The following is an 18844-nucleotide window of genomic DNA, read 5'->3' as shown; positions in this document are numbered from 1 at the left end:
ATGTATTCTAAGGGGATGATGATCTTTTTTTGCGTGTGCATGTGTGTGCAGCTATTAAAGGGTACAAAGAGTGACCTGAACTGAACCCACACTTGAGGCATCTCCAGTCTCTAAAAATGTAACAAGCTGTTGAAGCAAATCTTTGCTGTTGAAGTGAACTTTCCACTGCCACCCTCTGACTACCAGGCAAATGATTGGCCAACTGCAGCTACAACGGAGGACTGCACAGATCGGGTCTTTGTCTGCAAGCCCCAGCTCCATTCCCTGGCGTTATTTCTCCTCCAACAGCAAACGCAACCACCCGGAAAGCAGATTTTAAGATTTCCTCAAACTAAACATTGGGTTGTACACAACAACGTCAACGTATTCATCCACCTGATGAAAAAATGGGAAGCCAAATGGCAGGGTCAGCAGAGCCCATTCCAGTTTTTAGTTTTCTCTTTCTCTAATTACTAATTAACTCATTTTGGAGCTGCTGTTATCTCAGCCTGTGCATTGTTCTGAACAGTGTCCCCTAACAATGGGGCAGAGTTCAGAGACCCAGATCTGGGTCATGCCACCTCCCTCCTTTGCAAGGATTCTTTACGGTCAACCAGAACCTTGTTTGGACTTAAAAGCAAAGCTATGTGCCGCCGTTTACAAAGTGTGGATTCAGCTTCTTCTCATGTTTAAGAGAATTTTGTTTTTCACAAGTAAAACAGTAATTTGACCACTGATGCAACACAGAGTAAAACGCAAGAATAATTTCTCCCTTCTCAAGTAACAGAAAGCAAGAAAAACTTTTGAAGCTGTAAACCCCGGTCTTCACACATTTATTATCGTAGATTTGCAGCAATTTTCCTGGCAAATTCTCTGGATTTTCAAACATCTGATGTCTTCCCATAGTTGTTGCAGTGCAATTTTCATTATGGCCATTTCAGTGGCTCCCATGACCTTCCCTGCGAAATACTCAGATTCAGGTTCCTTCTCCTCCTACCGTCAGAGACTATCGCCGTGCGTGAAGGCTCTCGGTTGGAAGGATGGAAGTGACAACTCATCACACGCCACATGGCCTGTGCTGGGGGATTTTAAAAATGCTTTCGCTAGCTTAAGCCAAGTTTTTCCACGCACCTGAAACTAGCAGAGGAACAGCTGGCCTGTCCTCCCCCCTGCGCTGGCAAAAGCATTTCTGTATTTGTCTGTACAATTAATTGGATTGAACTGGGCAACCAAGAAAAAAAGAAAGTTTCTTTTAATGCGAGTCATTTCCCAGATCTTGTTCGCTCTGTAACCCACCAGTACTTCTAATGGCACAAGTGTGTGTGACAGAAAGAGAGAGAGGATAGACAGAGAGAAGAGCGAGACTGCTTTTTCTGCAGTAGTGATGGTGGAGAGTATACATGAAATTATCCCCTGAATAGCAGCCATTTAGTTCCCCTCTGCCTCTCAGGACTTTTAGTACTTTTGAAATCTTTCCATGCTTTCTGCAGAATCCTGGAGTGGTTGAGGTTGGAAGGCACCTCTGGAGATTGTCTAACCTGACCCCCTGCTCAAAGCAGGGGCAGCTCGAGCAGGTTGCTCAGGCCCACGTCCAGTCAGATGCTGAATATCTCCAAGGACGGAGACTCCACAACCTCCCTGGGCAACCTGTTCCAGTGTGCAATCACCCGTTTGCTCCAATCTCTGCAAATCTCGTTCCAATATAAGAGCAAATAACACAGGAAAGAAGAAACAAAGCATCAGCTTCTGATGGCCACTTTGTTCAGCTACAAAGGGAGGTTACAAAGCACGTGGTGTAAAGATACCCGTTAGCTCTGACTGGGAAAGTGGGTATGGCAAGAAGCGTTTGGAAACTTCTAGTTTGCCTTGCCAGTGCCAGAGCAAATTAACCCACAAGACTTGTGACAGTATCTCCTAGAGTAATCAACCATGCACACGGGGAAGGGCCAGCTTCTATGATTTCCAGAGGGGTTCTCAGCAAGTCAGGTGAGATCAGGCCTGGACCAAGGCATGACCATGGACCGTGGCAGATCTGCGGCAGAGCCTCGTACGGACTGGATACTGCACAGGGATCAGATAGCTGGGAACAGGACAGGAGGAGAAAAATGGTACATGGAAAAGGAGACAAGACGTCAGGGGAGTAATTTCTCAACTGCTCTGTCTTCTGCACCCCTGCCATCTCATATTCCCTCATATTCTCATCTGTGAGATTCCTCCCCGTGAATGGCAGAAGGCTTCTAATCTCAAGGGGAGTCCACACAGTGCCTGGAGAGAGGTCAATAAACCATCAGGAGCCCCATAAAAAGCACCTGAAGTAAACCACACTTCATGTTCAGTTGCCAGGCTCTAGACAGGCTGCCCTACGAGCAGGCAATAGGCACAGTATTCAGAGGAAAACTAGTTCTGATTTCTGTTGCCACAGCCTGGAGCCTGTCAGAAAAGACAAGCAGGATGCATGTCAGCAGGAAGGTATCTTTACTGCTGACTTGTAACAGCAAAAAGGGCTTGTATGAAAAGGATTAGTTAGCCTAGGGGAAGTGGAGATTTCTTCCTTAGCAGGCTGACAAGGTGGCACATCCTGGTGATTGGTTTCTTCTTAAAATACATACCCCAGAAACTGGCCTGAGAAGCATCCCGGGCTGGCTGCACAATAAAATTGAAAAAAAAAAAAAAAAAAGGAAAAAAAAAAGAAAAAAAAAGAAATCAGGTTGTCAGAATTGTCTGCCTACATCAAGAGGAGTTTGGCTTTTGTACGTGGCTTGGTTCTCCTCTGCTTTTGACTATGTTGTGTCCCGGCATCATTTTGCACACTGAAACTTGTCCTTCTGATCGGCGCTAAGAGCAAAGAAACAGCAAAAGGAGAGGCTCTGCACAAGCTTCCTTGTGAGAACTGCAAGCTCGCAGGGAAGAGACACAGTCTAGTAATGCACTCAGTAATAAAAAACGTTCAGTGCAGTAATGTAGCTTTTGTCGAGCAGCTGCAAATAAATGTTTGTTAGCTAAGGGCGGTAAGCAGAGAATAAATTTAGAGCACAAAATACATGACAGTGAAGAGGGTAAATCATTACAGACTCTAACCTGATTCCCAGTGCTTCCTCTGTAAGTTGCCTATGAAGTGTGAAGACATTCAATACCACTTAATGTGACACTGTGTGTGCCATTCAAAACAGGACATTCACCACCCACAGCAGTTGCATTCCTCATGGTATTGGAGGTATTTCCCAGACTAAGTGCAAGGAAGACCGCAAATACCGTGCTAAAGGACAAGGCTGTGGCATGGTAAACTTCCCTTTTTCTTTTCCTTTCTTTTCAACTGGATGAAAAGCTAGACCACAACATTTTAGGACAGAAAAACATAGCTATTTTTGGCATCATACAAGTTTAAATGAGCTGCAGGCATTTAGCTATTTGTTAAGGATTCTCACTTCATTCTCAAGCTGAGGAGAATTCAGAGACAGGAAATAAGAGCAGGATCTTCCAAATGTGTAATAACATCAGTTGTAGGTGCTCAGCTCTCACCAGTCTCCGACACGCATATTCAGCTGGACTAGACGGTCTCATGGAAGCCCAGAGAAACTGGAAATACGGCCACGTCCAGCCCAAGACTTTTGTTCAGTAATCACTTACATTTCCCTACCCTACACCACCTGGGCAACATTGTTTGATATTTGTACCTGGGGACAAAAACCTCATTGTGAAGATAGTTCTCAAATGTCTTGCGGAAAGCAGACTCTTCCAGCTCCTTTTGTATTTGAGAGTCTGTTTTAGGACAGGAACAGCATTCTCCACTGACATCCTCGTTTTCACTTTGATTATACTTCTGAGGGTCTTCGGATTCAAAAGGAGGAGACCACGTCCTTGAGGGCAGTTTTAATCCTGTGGACAAAACCATTTTAGTATCACTCACGCTTGACATGGCAGAAGCAGATGTTTGATCCTACAAAGACCCCAAACCAGTGTACGCAAGATTCATAGCACGTCTGGGCATCCTGAGCTTTCATATCCAGGGCTGGGCAGCTTTCCCTCTCTAATGACAGGCCTTTGATTCAAAACTCTGCTCTTTTTGAAGTGGAGCTCAGATGCTGCTGTAGTCAAACAGAGCTCTACCCCAGTTCATCTCAGTTTAGGTATCACAGGGCAGCAGGTAAGATTCTGGGAGTCCTCAGGGAAACTCTGTATCCTGAAAGAATTCCAAAAGAGGCACAGGATGCCTTCAAAAATTAACTTGGCCACTGATCTCCAGAAGCACAGATATTTTCCCTTCCTATCTCCATAGCTGTTATTAAACTTGTTATTCAGTTTAAAACAAGTGCAGAAGGGAGATCCCCAAAGGAAAAAATAGCTGATTACTTTGTAAAAAATGTTTTTGGAGAGCTTTTGCACATAACTTGGCAGTAGCACCTATTGTATAATGTAACTGAACAGTGGAAGAACACAGCTGCATCTCAGCCTGTTTCTTGAACAACAGTCTTGAAAACAGCAAAATTAGGCACCCAGAGCACCTCCAAAGTGTGTGAAAAGTCTCCAGACAATTCTGAGAAAGCTTGAAAGAAAGGCACAGAGAGAGAACCACACCCTCACCTTTTAAGCAGTAATCAAGTTCATAAAGCTCACTATCTTCCGCCTGCTGCTGCCAGAACACCAGGTAGTGCGTGATGTTTCCGTTGGGCTCCGAGGGTGGCTTCCACTTCAGAATGATTTGGGATGAAGAGTTGGAAACAGATATTGGATCTAATGGGACTGACGGAACTGCGTGGGTGGGAAAAGAGACAGAGGTCACTTCTGCTGCTCTGCGAGAGCTTGACAGGACAAGGGACAAGCACAGGCAAGTTTCCATTTCCATGGGAATAAACAGTGCTCCCCATAGTGGGGCCACTGACCCCCAGCAACCCTGCAGCAGGATACACCAGCGTGCACACAAGCTCTTACACGCGGCCGCACAAGCCTGATGGAAGAAGTGCACGTTGGCACCGTCTCTCCACGCAGGGAAACGTACATTCTTCCATTTGTTTAGGAACACCTTCCACCCAAAGTAGTGCAGCAATGGCAGTGGAAACTTTCATGGATAGAGGACTATCGTGACTACCAGTAGGGGACTATTTAGGTCTGTTTTTCTTTTTCACTTGCAGGGCAACATTAATTTAGTGATACTGACCCGTAGCGTTGGTCTGGACGTAGATGATTTCACTCTTTGCACCGTATGTTCTTCGTTCATCTGAGAAGGTGACCAGAGTTTTAACAAACACAGCATACTGTGTCCATGGCTTCAAGCCCCTCAGAAGCCAACCTGGCTGGGCCTGGGCTTTGGGCTCATTTGACCGTGGGGGTGGGTCCACATCCACAACTGTCCAGCTATTTGACCCACAAGCGTCTTGGCCATCAAACTCCGTCACATTTTGGTATGGACTTCAGAAAAAAAAGCCAAGCCTCAAATTAACAGAATCCTAATTCAAGCTTTTAAAAACAACATTTCTAAAGACATCACTGAAAGTTATAATCCTTTACCCTTTGGAGAAAGCGTAACTATCTCATTGTATGGATTCTAAAAAAGGAAGCATAAGGAGCTTTGCAACCCAGCCTCCCGACAGCATCAGAGATCAGGTACTGTACCACAGATGATCCCAACAACTAAATGCAGCCTAATTATTTTCAGCTTTATGAAAATCAGCTCGGTAACCTTGATTCTAAAAGAATGTTTTCCACCTCGAAGGGAATAAAAACCTCAACATCCCATGGAGATAGCGGGGAGATGATAAACTCCACGGTTAGAGTATGTATTTCTAGAACAGTTGGAACACCTAATGTTTCGATTGCTCTTAAATGAGGAATTTTGACTGTATACAACTCAGGTAAGTCAGGGACCTTAAGGAATGCTTTTATATAAGGCTAACATTGGAAACTTAAGTGTGGGAGCCAGACAATCACAGAGACTAAATAGCTATGCCTGCAGCAGGTTTAATATCTACTCTTCAATGCCAACTGCCATTTGTGGAAGCCCAGCGTGGCTATTATTTTGTAATCTAACAGTGGATCACTTACGCTTCTTTGTAAAAAAGCATAAATCCCAGGAGATCACGGAAATCGGGAGGCCAGTACGGCTCCCACTTCAACAGGATCTTGTCATGAGATGTTCTAATGGAAGAAAATTTCAGCAATTCATTTTCACCTGTAACGAAAGAGAAGCAACAACAATTTTGTCAATGCTAAAAAATAAAGGTTTCTATTTTTAATTATCTTAGACGTTTATTTTCTCCACAGATAAATATGAGAACATTGGCGTTGAGAAGAGCTGCTCATTAAAACCTTATCTTACATCGACGCTATTCCTGCCTTAAGCCGGGGGTTGGAACAGATGACCTCCTCAGGTTCCTGCCAGCTTAAATTTTTCTATGATTTTAAGAAAATGACCCTGTAGAAAAGTTGAACTAAATTCTAATAAGTGGGAAATCTAAAGGCAACATATTTTAAAATTCATGATGATCTATACAGCTGAACCCAATAACATGGTTTGCACAGCTTTTGTAGCCTCTGCCTTCGAAGCGTGTGAATTCCCAGCCTTGCCCGGGAGTAGCACGGTCCCTTTGCAAACAGGAGGGAAGGACAACAAGCAGTTGCAGGAGGGTGGAGTTCTGAGGCTCAAGGGACGCGTTACGATACGGCGTGTTCAAGCAGCCCCAGAAGGACAAACTCTGTAGCTCTGCCTGGATTTGCCATTCCTGCAGTAGCTGCACAAGTGAGGAAGAACATTCATTTCACTGGCACCACATCCAGAACAAACAAGGGCTTTTTTTTTTCCTTCTTTTTTTTTTTTTCTTTTGGTAAACAGGATGCTGCCAACGTGAAAACTAGACTTGAAATGTAAAAACAAACAAAAAGCCAAACACACTGGCAACCTGTGATTTGAGGTGGGTGGGTGGCACAGAGAACAGCTCAGCAGAGTGGAGATAAAGCTGGCAAAGAGAAATGCGACCATCTCCTCCAGCTGCCTTTAAACAAAATGACCAGCCGGCCCGGGAGCTGCACACAACCACGACAGAGCTGGGTTTGAACCCCAAATCGAGTTTCCTCCCCAAATGTGGGAAGAGCTTGCTGGTGTCTCATGGGAGGAGATGATGTTTACAGGCAGCTAATTCCTTGTACCTCCTTCACTCTGCCCAGGCTAGAGCTGTGATATCCCTGAGGGTGCGGCTCTACGTCGGTTTTTTCACTGGTACTGCCAGTTTTTACGCAGGCAATCATTATGTTCCCCTCTCCCCACCGTGCTGGCATGGCTGCACGTGTTGATACGTGGCAAACCAGATCAGGAAACTGATTCAGCTGAAAGATCTTCACTTTTGAGTCTGTTCACAAATAGCTACAGCAGTATAACGACGAGGGCAGAATCAGGGAAGGGGCTGTTTAAGCAGAGCTGTCACCAAATGCAGAGAAACAGTGCGGCCACGGGATGATCTAAGCTGCATTGCAAGCTGTGAAAAGAGCAAGGGACTGAAATGCAAGGAACTGAAATCATAGTTTAATTAATGCTGGGGGTTTTGGTGGCAATACCTGCTTAAGCATCTCCTGTGCCAACCTGTGCGTGCTCCTGTTCCTGTGTGCATGTGAAACTTTGTGGGGCTAGGCAATAAATCAGAGCAGAGAGATGACACAAGCTAAGAACAACAAAGCTTGCTATTTTTTACCCCAGATTACTTCTACAATGCAGCCCTGTAAGTTCACCACGCAGCCCTGTAAGAGTTTTACGGGCACAAACAGGGAAAGGGGATTGTGTGTGGCATAGAATGGGAACAAATAGCAGGGCTGGGGTGCAGAAGAGATGTGCTTATGGCAGTACTGCTGCCAAAGTGTCTGCAAAACTACATCTGCAGCAGCACGACTTTGGTTAGAGCATAAAGCAACGCTCTGTGTTTGCTCCTTAGTCACGCTGACACAGGCATCGTCTTATCGTTGTTCTTGAAGAAAGCTGTTAGCTTAAAAACCTCTGAGAAGCATAACAAAAATTGTTGCAAAAATTGCTCTGACTGTTGTCATAGCAACTCCCGCACACGGCTCTAGAGATGGGTGGAAATCCTGTTTCTCTACTATGTGTTTTTTCTGTGTGCGTACTGTTGCCTCACGACATGGGAAAAGAAAATTTTGACTATTAATCAGGTACTCAGCAGTAACACAAAGTCCCAGCCTGGACTGAGGTTATGTTGCGCTAAGCTCTTCAAAAAGACACAACAATACACTCAACCCTGAAAAACTCCCAGCTGAGCACGCAAAGAACAAACTTCTGAAGACCAAAGTTGGCAAGGTAGGCTCCTGGCCACATGTAGAACCCACAAGTACTTTTACTCATGGCATATTGACAGTGTCGCTGCGGTGCACAAGCAAGCGGCAAGTCACATGTCTGGTGCTTTACCAAAAGGACAAGGACAGTCCCTGGAAAAACATCATAGGCTAGGCTGAGAGAAGAGTATGAGGTTAGCAAGGCAGAGGGAAAGGAAAATGATGCAAGCCTCGCTGCCTTCTGAGACTTTCTTACATGAGGCTTGGTCACCGTTCGTCTTCAGGGCTATGTCGTTCCTTTCCTGACGCCCCTTAGTCCCGGAGATCTCCTCCATCTTGTGGATTTCCGACAAACACAGTTTGGGATTATAATGGAAGAAGAGTTTGCCTCGTGCAATAGTGAGGTTGTGTTTACTCCAGTCCCAGAGTTGGCGAAGATTCTGGTTGTCCAAGGCATAAAATGAATAATTCCTGAAAGCAGAGAAGGAAAATGTGGATTGGGAGGGGATCCACTGAAAACTCTTTCTTCCTCATGCACTAATCCAGAGACCAAAGAAAAATGAATGCAAACTATCTTCCCTGGTAGGCCACAAGCCATGGGCAGAGGAATGTTTAAAAATAACTTTGGAATTGTTTACCAATACAAATCACCCTGATAGCACTGGCACTCCTTACACTTCAAAGCATTAAAATAAAGTATCTCTTGAAAGAACTCACCCAGCTTCTAGTGTTTCTCCTCTAATCAGATGTAGTTTACGGAAAAAAGAAAGAGAAACCAAGGCATAAGACCGGCGAATTTTTAGGTAACCTGAGATTTCTTCTATCAAGCCAAGATTCGCTTCTAGCTCAGCTGCTATGTTATCTACGGAGAGGAAAACAGTGGGTTTAGTTTTCTGATATCACAGAGAAAAACACTGATATCAGAGCCCAAACATATTAAATAGAACTGCTTTACATTAATTCGTAAGACCTTACAAAAATCAGTTAGCAAAAAACCCTAAATGAACACCCCAAGAGCCTTTGCTTTGCGGTTATTTTTCTGAATCACGCTAAGATTCGGAGTGGTCAAAGCAAAAGAGAAATGCCCCAGCTCATGGATGGTGTCGTATTCACTGGTCTGACTTGCAGTGCTCCCTACCCCCTTACTCATGCAGAACTTACTTCCTCCGCGGATATTTATAACTAAGCTTCCATTAACAACCGTGCAGCCACGGAGCTCCTGTGCCGATGTCACCGAATCGATCGTCTTCTCTTTCCCATAGTCGCAAACCTTTGGACAGGGCCCTGCGCAGGGTGTACAGTGCAAGCTGAAAAACAAGAGTCAGGAATGTAGACGTGATGCTTTTGCACAATGTCATCTGGGGCATCCCCAGCAATTCTCAAAAGCAGAGTAATCAAGTCAAAGTGACAGTGTCCCGACAATATGTCATGGGATTCACTTGCAGGGCGCAGCACATGACTCTTAGAAACTCCAAATAACTGCTGATAATTCTTTAAATTGTCATTTCCACATTTTGAATGCTAATTGCTCTGTCCCTTCCCACATAACAGAAACCGGAATTAAGTGATTTTGACTACTTTGAACAGCCCATCCACCAGGATGCTGCTCAGTGCTATACATACCAGGGGTTTCAAGATCAAGAAGCCCAGGCCCAGTCTCCATCCCAAGATCATTAACCAAACATGTAACTGATGAGCGGAGAGCTGGCCGTTCATCTGGGAATCCTCTGATTAAGGACTGTACATAAAGTTGCTTTAAAAAAAGGCAAGAAACATGCGCTTTGTGCTCCGGGGAAATACTTCTTAAATGGCAGCAAGATGATTGCTTGCCCTGGTCGTAACACCGCAAGAATGTGTTCCCAACTAGTTCAGAGAAACAAATGCTCTAGGAAAAGCACGGAGTAGTGTTGTGAGGTCCTACTGACAGCAGCCTGGAACGAGCGCAGGAGAGAGGCGATGGCTGCTGTTACACAAGCAGCATATCTACTTTGGGGGCTGCTAGTTCCTTCTTTTGAAAGGCAAAACAGGAAATGGAATAAAAAGTCCTGTTAGAGTGAATTCCCTGAAATTATTACGGCAGGAGCAAATACAGGCGAGCACAAAGCTACCAATATTCATAGGAAACCTGGCTCATCACAACATATAATGTTATTGTGGGACAAACAACAAAGTTTTCAGTGATAAACAGCTCAGCAACATAAATTATTTAATTCCTTTGTTGAAAAACCCTGGGAATAGACAGAATGGCTGTTCCCTGCTTTGATTCACGCTACACTTGTTTGTTACATTGTCCATTTATGTCTGGCACAGCTTGAACCTGCTCAATGAAAGTAATTACAGGGACGAGGGACAGATATTCTGAGAATGATCCACTCAAAATATGCCATGCTCTTTTCATTAGACACAACTTTTCCCTATTCTGCTTAATAGCAAGGCTATTAATAGCAAGGCTATTAAGCAGAATAGTCTGAGGTCTGCTTTGGAGGGGAAGGGAAGCAGGGCTCCTAAAGCCTCTCCATTGCCCATCTCCCTCGTCCCGCTCGATTACAGAAAGACCTTCCAACCTGAGGATGCTCCTCTTCCTTGTCCTCTCTCTCAATCTCCCTTTCCCATTTTTTTCAAACTTGAGAGGAAACAAGGGAAGCCAAGGGAAGAATAAACTACTGGCACATGGTAGGTAAACCTGTCTGCTTTTAATGGCTTGAATTAGCAAGGTATTAGTTTGCAAATCATATTAAAGTAGACCAGGTAATTGCACAGACACTCCAACGCCGGAAGCTTTTCTCGGTCTTGACACAGAACACAAACCCTCTGTCCAAGCGAGAGAAAAGCACAGTACAAAAACTACAGGATGGTTTCTTTACCTGCAGACACTTGTACTTACTTGCTGGAATTCATGATGTACCCTGACGGGCATTCATGAACACACTCGTTATTGTGGATAACGTGGCACCCCGACTCCCTGGCATTTTTGCATTTGTTGTGCAGTTCCTGGCAGAAGCTGAAGGTCACACAACGCCACCCCTCAAAGCGATAGTAACCCGGTGGGCAGGTGTCCACGCATTTGCCTTCAAGGTAGAAGTTGCGGCAAGCCACGCATTTTTCAGGGTCGTTTGGCTCCGTGCAGTCCCCAAGACATTCGCTGTGACAGCACTGACCATCCGATGTGCAGCCTTGGGACTTGCAGGCAGGTGGACAAACTGTGAAGAGAAAAGATAAAAGACAACTGTGTTATCTATCACAGGACAACCCGACGATGTATGACTGTGAAAGGCTGACGAGCAACGACACTTCATCCTGCTTGGCTTGGCAACTTCCTTGTCAAAGAAGCATCCATGAAGCGCAGACGTTTGCCTCTTCTCCACTTTTCAGTGTAAAATCCAAATTTTAGTAACGTTTTTGAAGAGTGTTATCATTCACCCTCACAATTCATTAATGCTCATCTTCAAAAAGAGAAAACTGAGTTTTCCTCTTCTCTTGGTCCAGTACTACGAGGCTCCCAGGAGTGCTTTGGTGACTCCAACATTATTTCTGAAGCCCAGAAGTGATGGGACTCTACAGCAAGAGCTTCCCAGCCTGGGATAGCCAGTTTCAGCCAGGAGATTCTAGTTTCTAAGTTTAAGAAACCAAGTTTCCCACAGTAACGCTGCAAATAATGCATGTCCAACAACACTTTTACGTAACCCTTCAGCTTTATCAGGATTTGCTTCCAATCTGCCTATCAACCTGTCACCGGTCTCCCTGGAGGAAGCCTGCTGCCCTGGCACTCCATACAAGCTCTTTGGTGACTCTCCCAGTGAGTCCAAGAAGAAGGGCACCCACGAGCGTTATTGCTTGAGGTTTTCATGGTTTACTTTTTAATTACCCATTACTTAGTGCCTCACAATACTTTTAATGAGCGGTTTGGGCTTTGAAATAGAAACCAAGCAGCAGCATAGCTCAGAGCAAACACCATGACTAACGCTGAGCAAGGAGCTGGAGGGGAGGCTGAGCAAACCCAGGGAAGCTCTGAAGGGAAGGACAGTCCTGCTCCTCTGCCGCTCAGCACCTTCACACTCAGTCCTAACGACTCAAACGAGGCCGAACCAATTAACCCAGAACACGCCACAGAACAGTCAGAAATGATAATAAAGCTGAAATCACCACTACAAGAGCAAGCACCAAAGCCAAGTAGGGCTTTGATGCAGCCATTTAAACAGCAGGAGGAAGAACTTTAGATGAGGGACGGGGGACATGGGCCTGGATTTATCCGCATGGTGACATACAGCCTTTGGGCTACAGCTGTGAATTGCCAAGACGCAGATCAAGACATCACCTTCTTCTCACCAAACAGGAGAGTTTTGTCTGAGGGCACATCTGAACGGCTTCTGATGTCCTGTCCAAGCGCCCTCGGTGAAGGAAGACAGAGATAAGTCCTCCTGTGATCTGTGCTGGCCAGACCAAGTAACTTCACACTGAATTAACACCATCAAAACTTCCCAAGCTTTCTGTCCAATATTCAGTGCTGAAGCAGGAGGGGCTTTATTTGGGGAGGTCCCAGACACACCGATGTTCAGGGGCTACAATGTTCTTCTTAATTTCTGGCTAATGTGCGTGAGCAGACCAATAGTGGAAGGCGATCTAGTTCTACTCAACTAAAGGAGCAGCATGTAGGATCCATAGTACAGGGTGCTACCGATGTTTTGATGATCAAATCCCCAGCTGTGGTTAGGAAGAAAATTGCCCTCTGCCACGCTCCGCCCCATGTTAAAGGATTGCAGAATTAAGTAAGTTACAGTGGTTAATGCCATTCTTGGAATAAGCAGTAGTAGCTGCAGTAGACGGGATAGTAAAGATGAGCAACGTCTGGTTTGTTCCAGCCTGATAAATCCTTTGAAGAAATATTAAATGGATAAGGTTGAAATTCTATCACAAGGTCAATTTAATCTCAAATATCTTACTGCTTCCATGTCAGTCATTCACTGCGGGTATTTCCTCTGTGCATCCCTCAAGATTCGTCCATTAACAAGAAACACAGGAGTGTATTTCAAATTCATTTTCTTTTATGCTGACCAACCTTCCGCCCTTTTCTAGCAATAGGCTGACCAACCTTCCGCCCTTTTCTAGCAATAGGCTGACCAACCTTCTGCCCTTTTCTAGCAATAAGTCTTATTTTGTGAACCTGTTGCAAATCGTAACCGATCGAAATGCAACAGCCAAATAGAAGCAACTTGCAGATGATACCTTGTATTAGACTAAATATAAAATGAGAAGCTTGTTTTAAAAGCATGGTTGTACATTCTTTACCAGGCCATAGATGGAGCACAGTCTAACAACAGATGTCATGGCTGCAGTTTATTATAAATATTGGCAACAGAAAAACACAAGACAGAAAATTCCAGAATGTAGTCCAAAACGCTATCAAACTTACTAATTCCAGTCTAAAATATCAAAGTTTATGGGGGAGAAAAAGTCTGGGCTATTTCTCACACATCTCCCCATGTGAGCGCCGACACACCGATGTCTTGCACGGATTTCTACGCTCGCTAGTACCGGCGCTGGCTGCAGCACACCGCTCCCTGAAGCGGGGTCAGCATCCAGCTGGGAGGTAAACTGCTACGGCAAACGCAGGCAGGAGCGATTTGTGCGGGCTGGAGGCTGAGTGCTGGCAGGGCAAGTCACAGTGTTCATCGTCAGTGCTTCCTGCAAAAGGGTATTTTCCCGGGTCTGCTTCATGCTTAAGAACTACAAAGTTTAAGATATTCAAAAGACAACATTTGTTTCTCAAGGAGTCAGTGGAGCAGACGGGTAATCTGGAAAAGTTGGCCCTCATGCAAAACACCCAGTGACACATGGCACCTATTTAACATTATGCCACACAATTATTTTTTTTTAATTTGTTATGGAAACTAATCTTCAAAGTCCTATGCTTATTTACACATTTTGAACGCAGCTGCAAATATTCACAGGGCACAAACTGTTTAAATTCTCAACTCTAAAGGTTTTTAGAAGATACAATTAAACTATTTTTAAACTGTTCTTAACATTTCTCTTTTTCCTGTTCTACGAGCTTTTGATGTCTAAAAGATAGCTTGAAGAAAGCAAAGCAGCCGAGGCAACATCTTTTTTCCGTTAAGCACTCAAGACCAGAAATTGTCCATCACTATTTTGCAAATCCTCATTACACAAGATCCTGAAGAGATGTCACCTTGGCATTATCAAAGTATGCACGCTAGAAAGCGCCTGAAAGTCACGTAGAAACCTCTCCAGCATATCTTCACTACTGCTTCTTATAACTACTACCACAGAATCCAGGTTACGTGACTCCGGATGGGTCAGATGGGTTTTTTTGTTTGGTTTTTTTTTTTTTTTTGCTGTCACGTTACGCTTTCACTGCAGGACAACATTGAATAGGTTTGTGCTGACCAAGTGCACCTCATTACCCCTTCGTCCGTCATCGAGGTTTGCAGACTGCAATAACTGTCATTGGGCCACGCAGATTCGCCTCTTCGCAACGAGATCGCGCTTTTGGGAGCTGTGGCACGGCCCGGTACAGACCGGGGAGGCACAGGGTGTGCTTCTACGCAGCCCCAGCCTCTGGTTGCTCCTGCGGGACTTTGGGACAATGCGGTGCCTTCCCTCTCAGCATAGGGAAAAATGTCAGCTCTCTTCATTCCTCACAGAAGAGGAGAAAGTCAAAAGGGAACTTCATAAATCCTAGTTAGAGACAAGGCGACAGCTATTTTGGGGTAGGGGCAGAAGCCACCACACCGTACCGTAAAAGCTGCTGCAGGAAAAAGGGCTTCAGCCCCAGCACCAGAGCAAAGCCGTTCATCACAGCCACGAAACCTCTTCATCAGATCTTTAAGAACGGGACTTTTTAAAATCCCTGTCCCAAAGATGACAAACAGCATAACGCTTAACTAATCTGCCCTGGATGGGGGAGAAATGGAGCCGACACAGAGGTTCAAACCTGTTGTTCCAGGGGTGAATAAATATTTAACTAGCTAGCTAGAGTGGCTCCAAAGACTTAGGAAACAATGCATTTTACAAACCTTTCTGATTATAGATTCAAACTGACATTTCTTCATGCTGCTGAGGCCCAGCTGGGGGGGACAAAAGGCAGCAGAGTCAGCGCAAAGGAATTTCTACCTCTGTGGATCGCTCCCGTCGTTTCACCACTTCCCTGTGCTTCGGGTGGAAACAAAACACACTGATACTGTAAACACATTCCCGAGCCAACGCAGGTAACCAGGAGATCCGTATTTAACAGGCAAGTCAATTAAGCATTAAGCTGTTCAGCTAATAAACACAGTTTGTCTGAGTTTTGAAGTACGCTTAAAAACATTTGTGTTAGGTGTTGCTTCTTGCTTTCTGCTAACAAAACAATAGCAGTGAATTGTCAAAAAAAGAGAAAAAAAAAGATAAAGATCACTCAGGGTAAGTTTTGCTGTTCCTTTGGGATCCTCTGCCACTGGATGGGTTTATACAGCAATGTCCTGGGTGAGCTGAACTGAGTATTAACCAGATGGTGGTTCGGGTATGATAAGAGGTACGCAGTTCATTAAGAAGAAATTCTAAACCACATGTATGAACGTCAAGATGCTGTATACATACTGTACAGGGACAGATGTTCCCACATGGTTTTGGGACCGATTTGTCACGAATCGACATGATCTTTCTACCGTGCAATACCAAACCCTGTCCATGTGAACGTGGGTCAGCAGAGGCAGCCCAAGCCACCACGGGTCCTCTCGGCCGGCCGGGGCCACCAGCCGTGTCCCGTGCAAGCCACTCCTCTCGGCCACCAGACGAGCCAGCGGCAAGGAGCAAACTCGCCTTGCACCGTCAGGTCCTTTTTCATGAATTACACAAGCTGTGTTTTGATTACAGACAAGGCAATTAGGAGGCTCCAGATCCAACGAAGTCCAGGACAGAAAGCAACTGCAGCAGGAGAACCGCCCTCAACCTCAGCCAATGCATTTGCTGCCTGCACAGGGAGGCATCCAACCGCTCCGCTATCTGCACAAGGCAAACACGCCTTAACCCCTTGCCAGCCACCCAAAACGGGGCTCCCCAAACAAGCCCTCGCCTCCCACCGCTGGCACGGGAGTCCACGCCGCTCTCTGCCCACCCCGCCGCAAAACTCGCGAGGCGAATGCAACTTAACCGGCTATCGCAGGGTTTTTCTCACGGTGAGCGTTCAACTCGCAAAGCGTATTTATAACCAGGAGAAAAACGTAGGAGGAAGCCAGTACGAACCCGGCATTGACACAGCTTAAAATGGCTTGTTTTGGCCGTGATATGTATCGCTCAATGCCAGAGCTTAGGTTAGTGTAATGTTATATGACATGCACACGCGTATAATTCAAAGCCAGAGTCCCACAGAAACAGTATCGGAGAGCTCCGCATCTCCCTGTGTTTTTTTCTCTTACTGTAAATGGCTGCAATATCTGTCGTATAAATTTATCCATGAATAGTCTCACACACACACACACACACACACACAATCATACTTGAGTTACTGGGAGGGGAACTGTACTTGAATGGGAACTGTAATTTAATTTCCTAACTGTATAGTCGCGATAATGACCTCCGTAGAAATGGGCTCTTGCAGTTCTAAACAAAAACAACACCGACAAGGAAAAAAAGAGGAAACCCAAGGACTAATCGCCCATGGCAGTAACTCTTCTGAGTGTGTGTTGCAAGCATGTGATCTTAATTTAGCACTACAGAGTTTGTGCTTGTTTCCTGAATTTCTGCAAGTGCCGAGCAGCATCGCTTCCACTGAAATCCATACGAATCTCACCTCACTATAAAATTATGTATTAAATCATGTTATATGTCCGTAGCGTTTTGTAGTTGACCACTTTTCCTCAAGATTAACTCATTCTCTTCCTGTCGAGAAGACTCCAAATTCAGTAAGTCGTTAAGCAGCGTCTGTTGCAGAGTTTTATAACATAGTTTTATAACATAGTTTTTATCTGTAAAACAATTTTTAATTTTTTTTTTTTTACTCATGATCGTCTATTTTCTTGTGAGCATTTATTTGATCTGAATGCGTCAAGATGACACCTAATCCGAGTGCATTAGAGTATCATAAGGTCGAAAAGAGCTATGAAAAATTAAACAAAACTGTGTCCAGTGGAGACCAGGTATAATCTAAAATTCCGTAGCAGAGTGGGTTGACAGAGAGCTACTGCAAGAAAACCAGTGTGCTGCCAACCCCTCTGCACTGTGGCTTACGTCCTTCAATTATTTCTTCATGTCACCGAGACCAGAGAGGCAGAAACCTAAACCCCAAACCCACCAGCGGCAGTCCTTAGGCTGCACCAGGCAAGCTGCTCCCGGGGCATTACGATGGCAGCAGCCTGCCTGGGAAGAACACGGTTATAGAGGTCCACTGGACTGTCAAGAGCACAAGGACTTTTGATCGCCTCGGTGACTAACAGCAGCACCTCTCCCAGATCCTCCCCAATCTACAAAATAAGTGGAGAAACTAGAACACAACAGAAGATAAGAGTTTACCATGCTTCTACAGAAAGACTGCCAGCGATGCCTGACACTGGCTGTAGTTATCAAGCGAAATTCAGGAAATATCACAATACGTTCGAGCAAACTTTGTGTCACTTATTCAGGGTGCTCAACTGCTCTAACAACATTTATCCCTCCCTTTTCCCCAATGCCAAAGGCGTCCAAGGAACAACCCTCCCAAAACGCGTCGGCTCAAATGCTGTTATCCACACACAGGATTTCAGTTCTTAGCACCAGCTCAGGAAGAAGCAAGTGCCAAATAAATGCAAGGTTTTACAATCAGCACTAAAATTAAAGTGTTATTTATAAAATGAGATATTATAGTACATAATGCCATGACCCCACTAAACCACGAGTTGGGAACGTTAGGAGGTCCGTATTTACACAGATAAAATTAACTGCAGGTGCCTCCCTTCCCATAGACAGTGATTTCCAAAAACAACACACTGTTACTAAAACATAAAGGAAACTCTTCCCATTGACATTTCTCAGGACAACATTACAACTCTTATCTCATCCATCAGTAAGGATAAGAAAAAACTTGTTTCGCCTCCCAACCCTTTCACAAGTTACGTGCTCATTTAGAGCTACGGGGAATGTCTCAAATATTCCAAAACAGGACCTGTGCCATTTGCAAACCCCGTGTATTCGGCCGCTTTCCGCACAGCATCCTCCCAGCCCAGGAGAGCCGCCACCGGAAAAACCGACGGAGATGCTGGTAGCGTTGCGTGGTCCTGTTAGGATCAGCAAATGTGAGTTTAGAAAAGATGAAAGGGTTTGAGGTTGTGTGCCACCTTGTCCCCTGGCGATAATGGAGGATATGGAGGTCTGTGAAAGAAGTTGTCGAATGGAGATAGGAGGAAAAGAGCGGACGAAGGGAGATCTCTCTAGAAACGCAGTCTCTTCCATGCCAACCTTCTGCTGTTTAGACCGGGGAGTAATCTATTATCTTCTGTGCTACAACTACCGGTGGAGTTTTTCTGTGGAAATTGAGAAATTTACTCATATGTGAATTATGCCAAGGAATACAGAAAACTTATTAAGAGGAACTCATACGTACATGCATACGTATGCACACTTATTA

At 45.0% G+C, this 18844-nt stretch overlaps 1 protein-coding gene across 2 annotated transcripts in view; it reads right to left on the bottom strand.

The window, feature by feature from the left end:
• Positions 1-18844, bottom strand: part of INSR (insulin receptor) — a 64382-nt gene that overhangs the window by 13211 nt on the left and 32327 nt on the right. For both annotated transcript variants that reach the window (XM_075524504.1, XM_075524502.1), the window contains exons 3-10: positions 11132-11447; positions 9409-9554; positions 8965-9109; positions 8504-8718; positions 6019-6145; positions 5135-5385; positions 4561-4728; positions 3654-3855 (exon numbers count right to left, since the gene is read on the bottom strand). In XM_075524504.1, coding sequence (XP_075380619.1) covers positions 3654-3855; positions 4561-4728; positions 5135-5385; positions 6019-6145; positions 8504-8718; positions 8965-9109; positions 9409-9554; positions 11132-11447 — 1570 coding nt within the window. The remainder of the gene's footprint in view (positions 1-3653; positions 3856-4560; positions 4729-5134; positions 5386-6018; positions 6146-8503; positions 8719-8964; positions 9110-9408; positions 9555-11131; positions 11448-18844) is intronic.

Source organism: Mycteria americana, chromosome 24 (genome assembly GCF_035582795.1).
Source record: "Mycteria americana isolate JAX WOST 10 ecotype Jacksonville Zoo and Gardens chromosome 24, USCA_MyAme_1.0, whole genome shotgun sequence".
Lineage (NCBI taxonomy): Eukaryota > Metazoa > Chordata > Aves > Ciconiiformes > Ciconiidae > Mycteria > Mycteria americana.
Note: the sequence above shows the minus strand (reverse complement) of the source record. Positions and strands in the feature narration are given on the sequence as shown.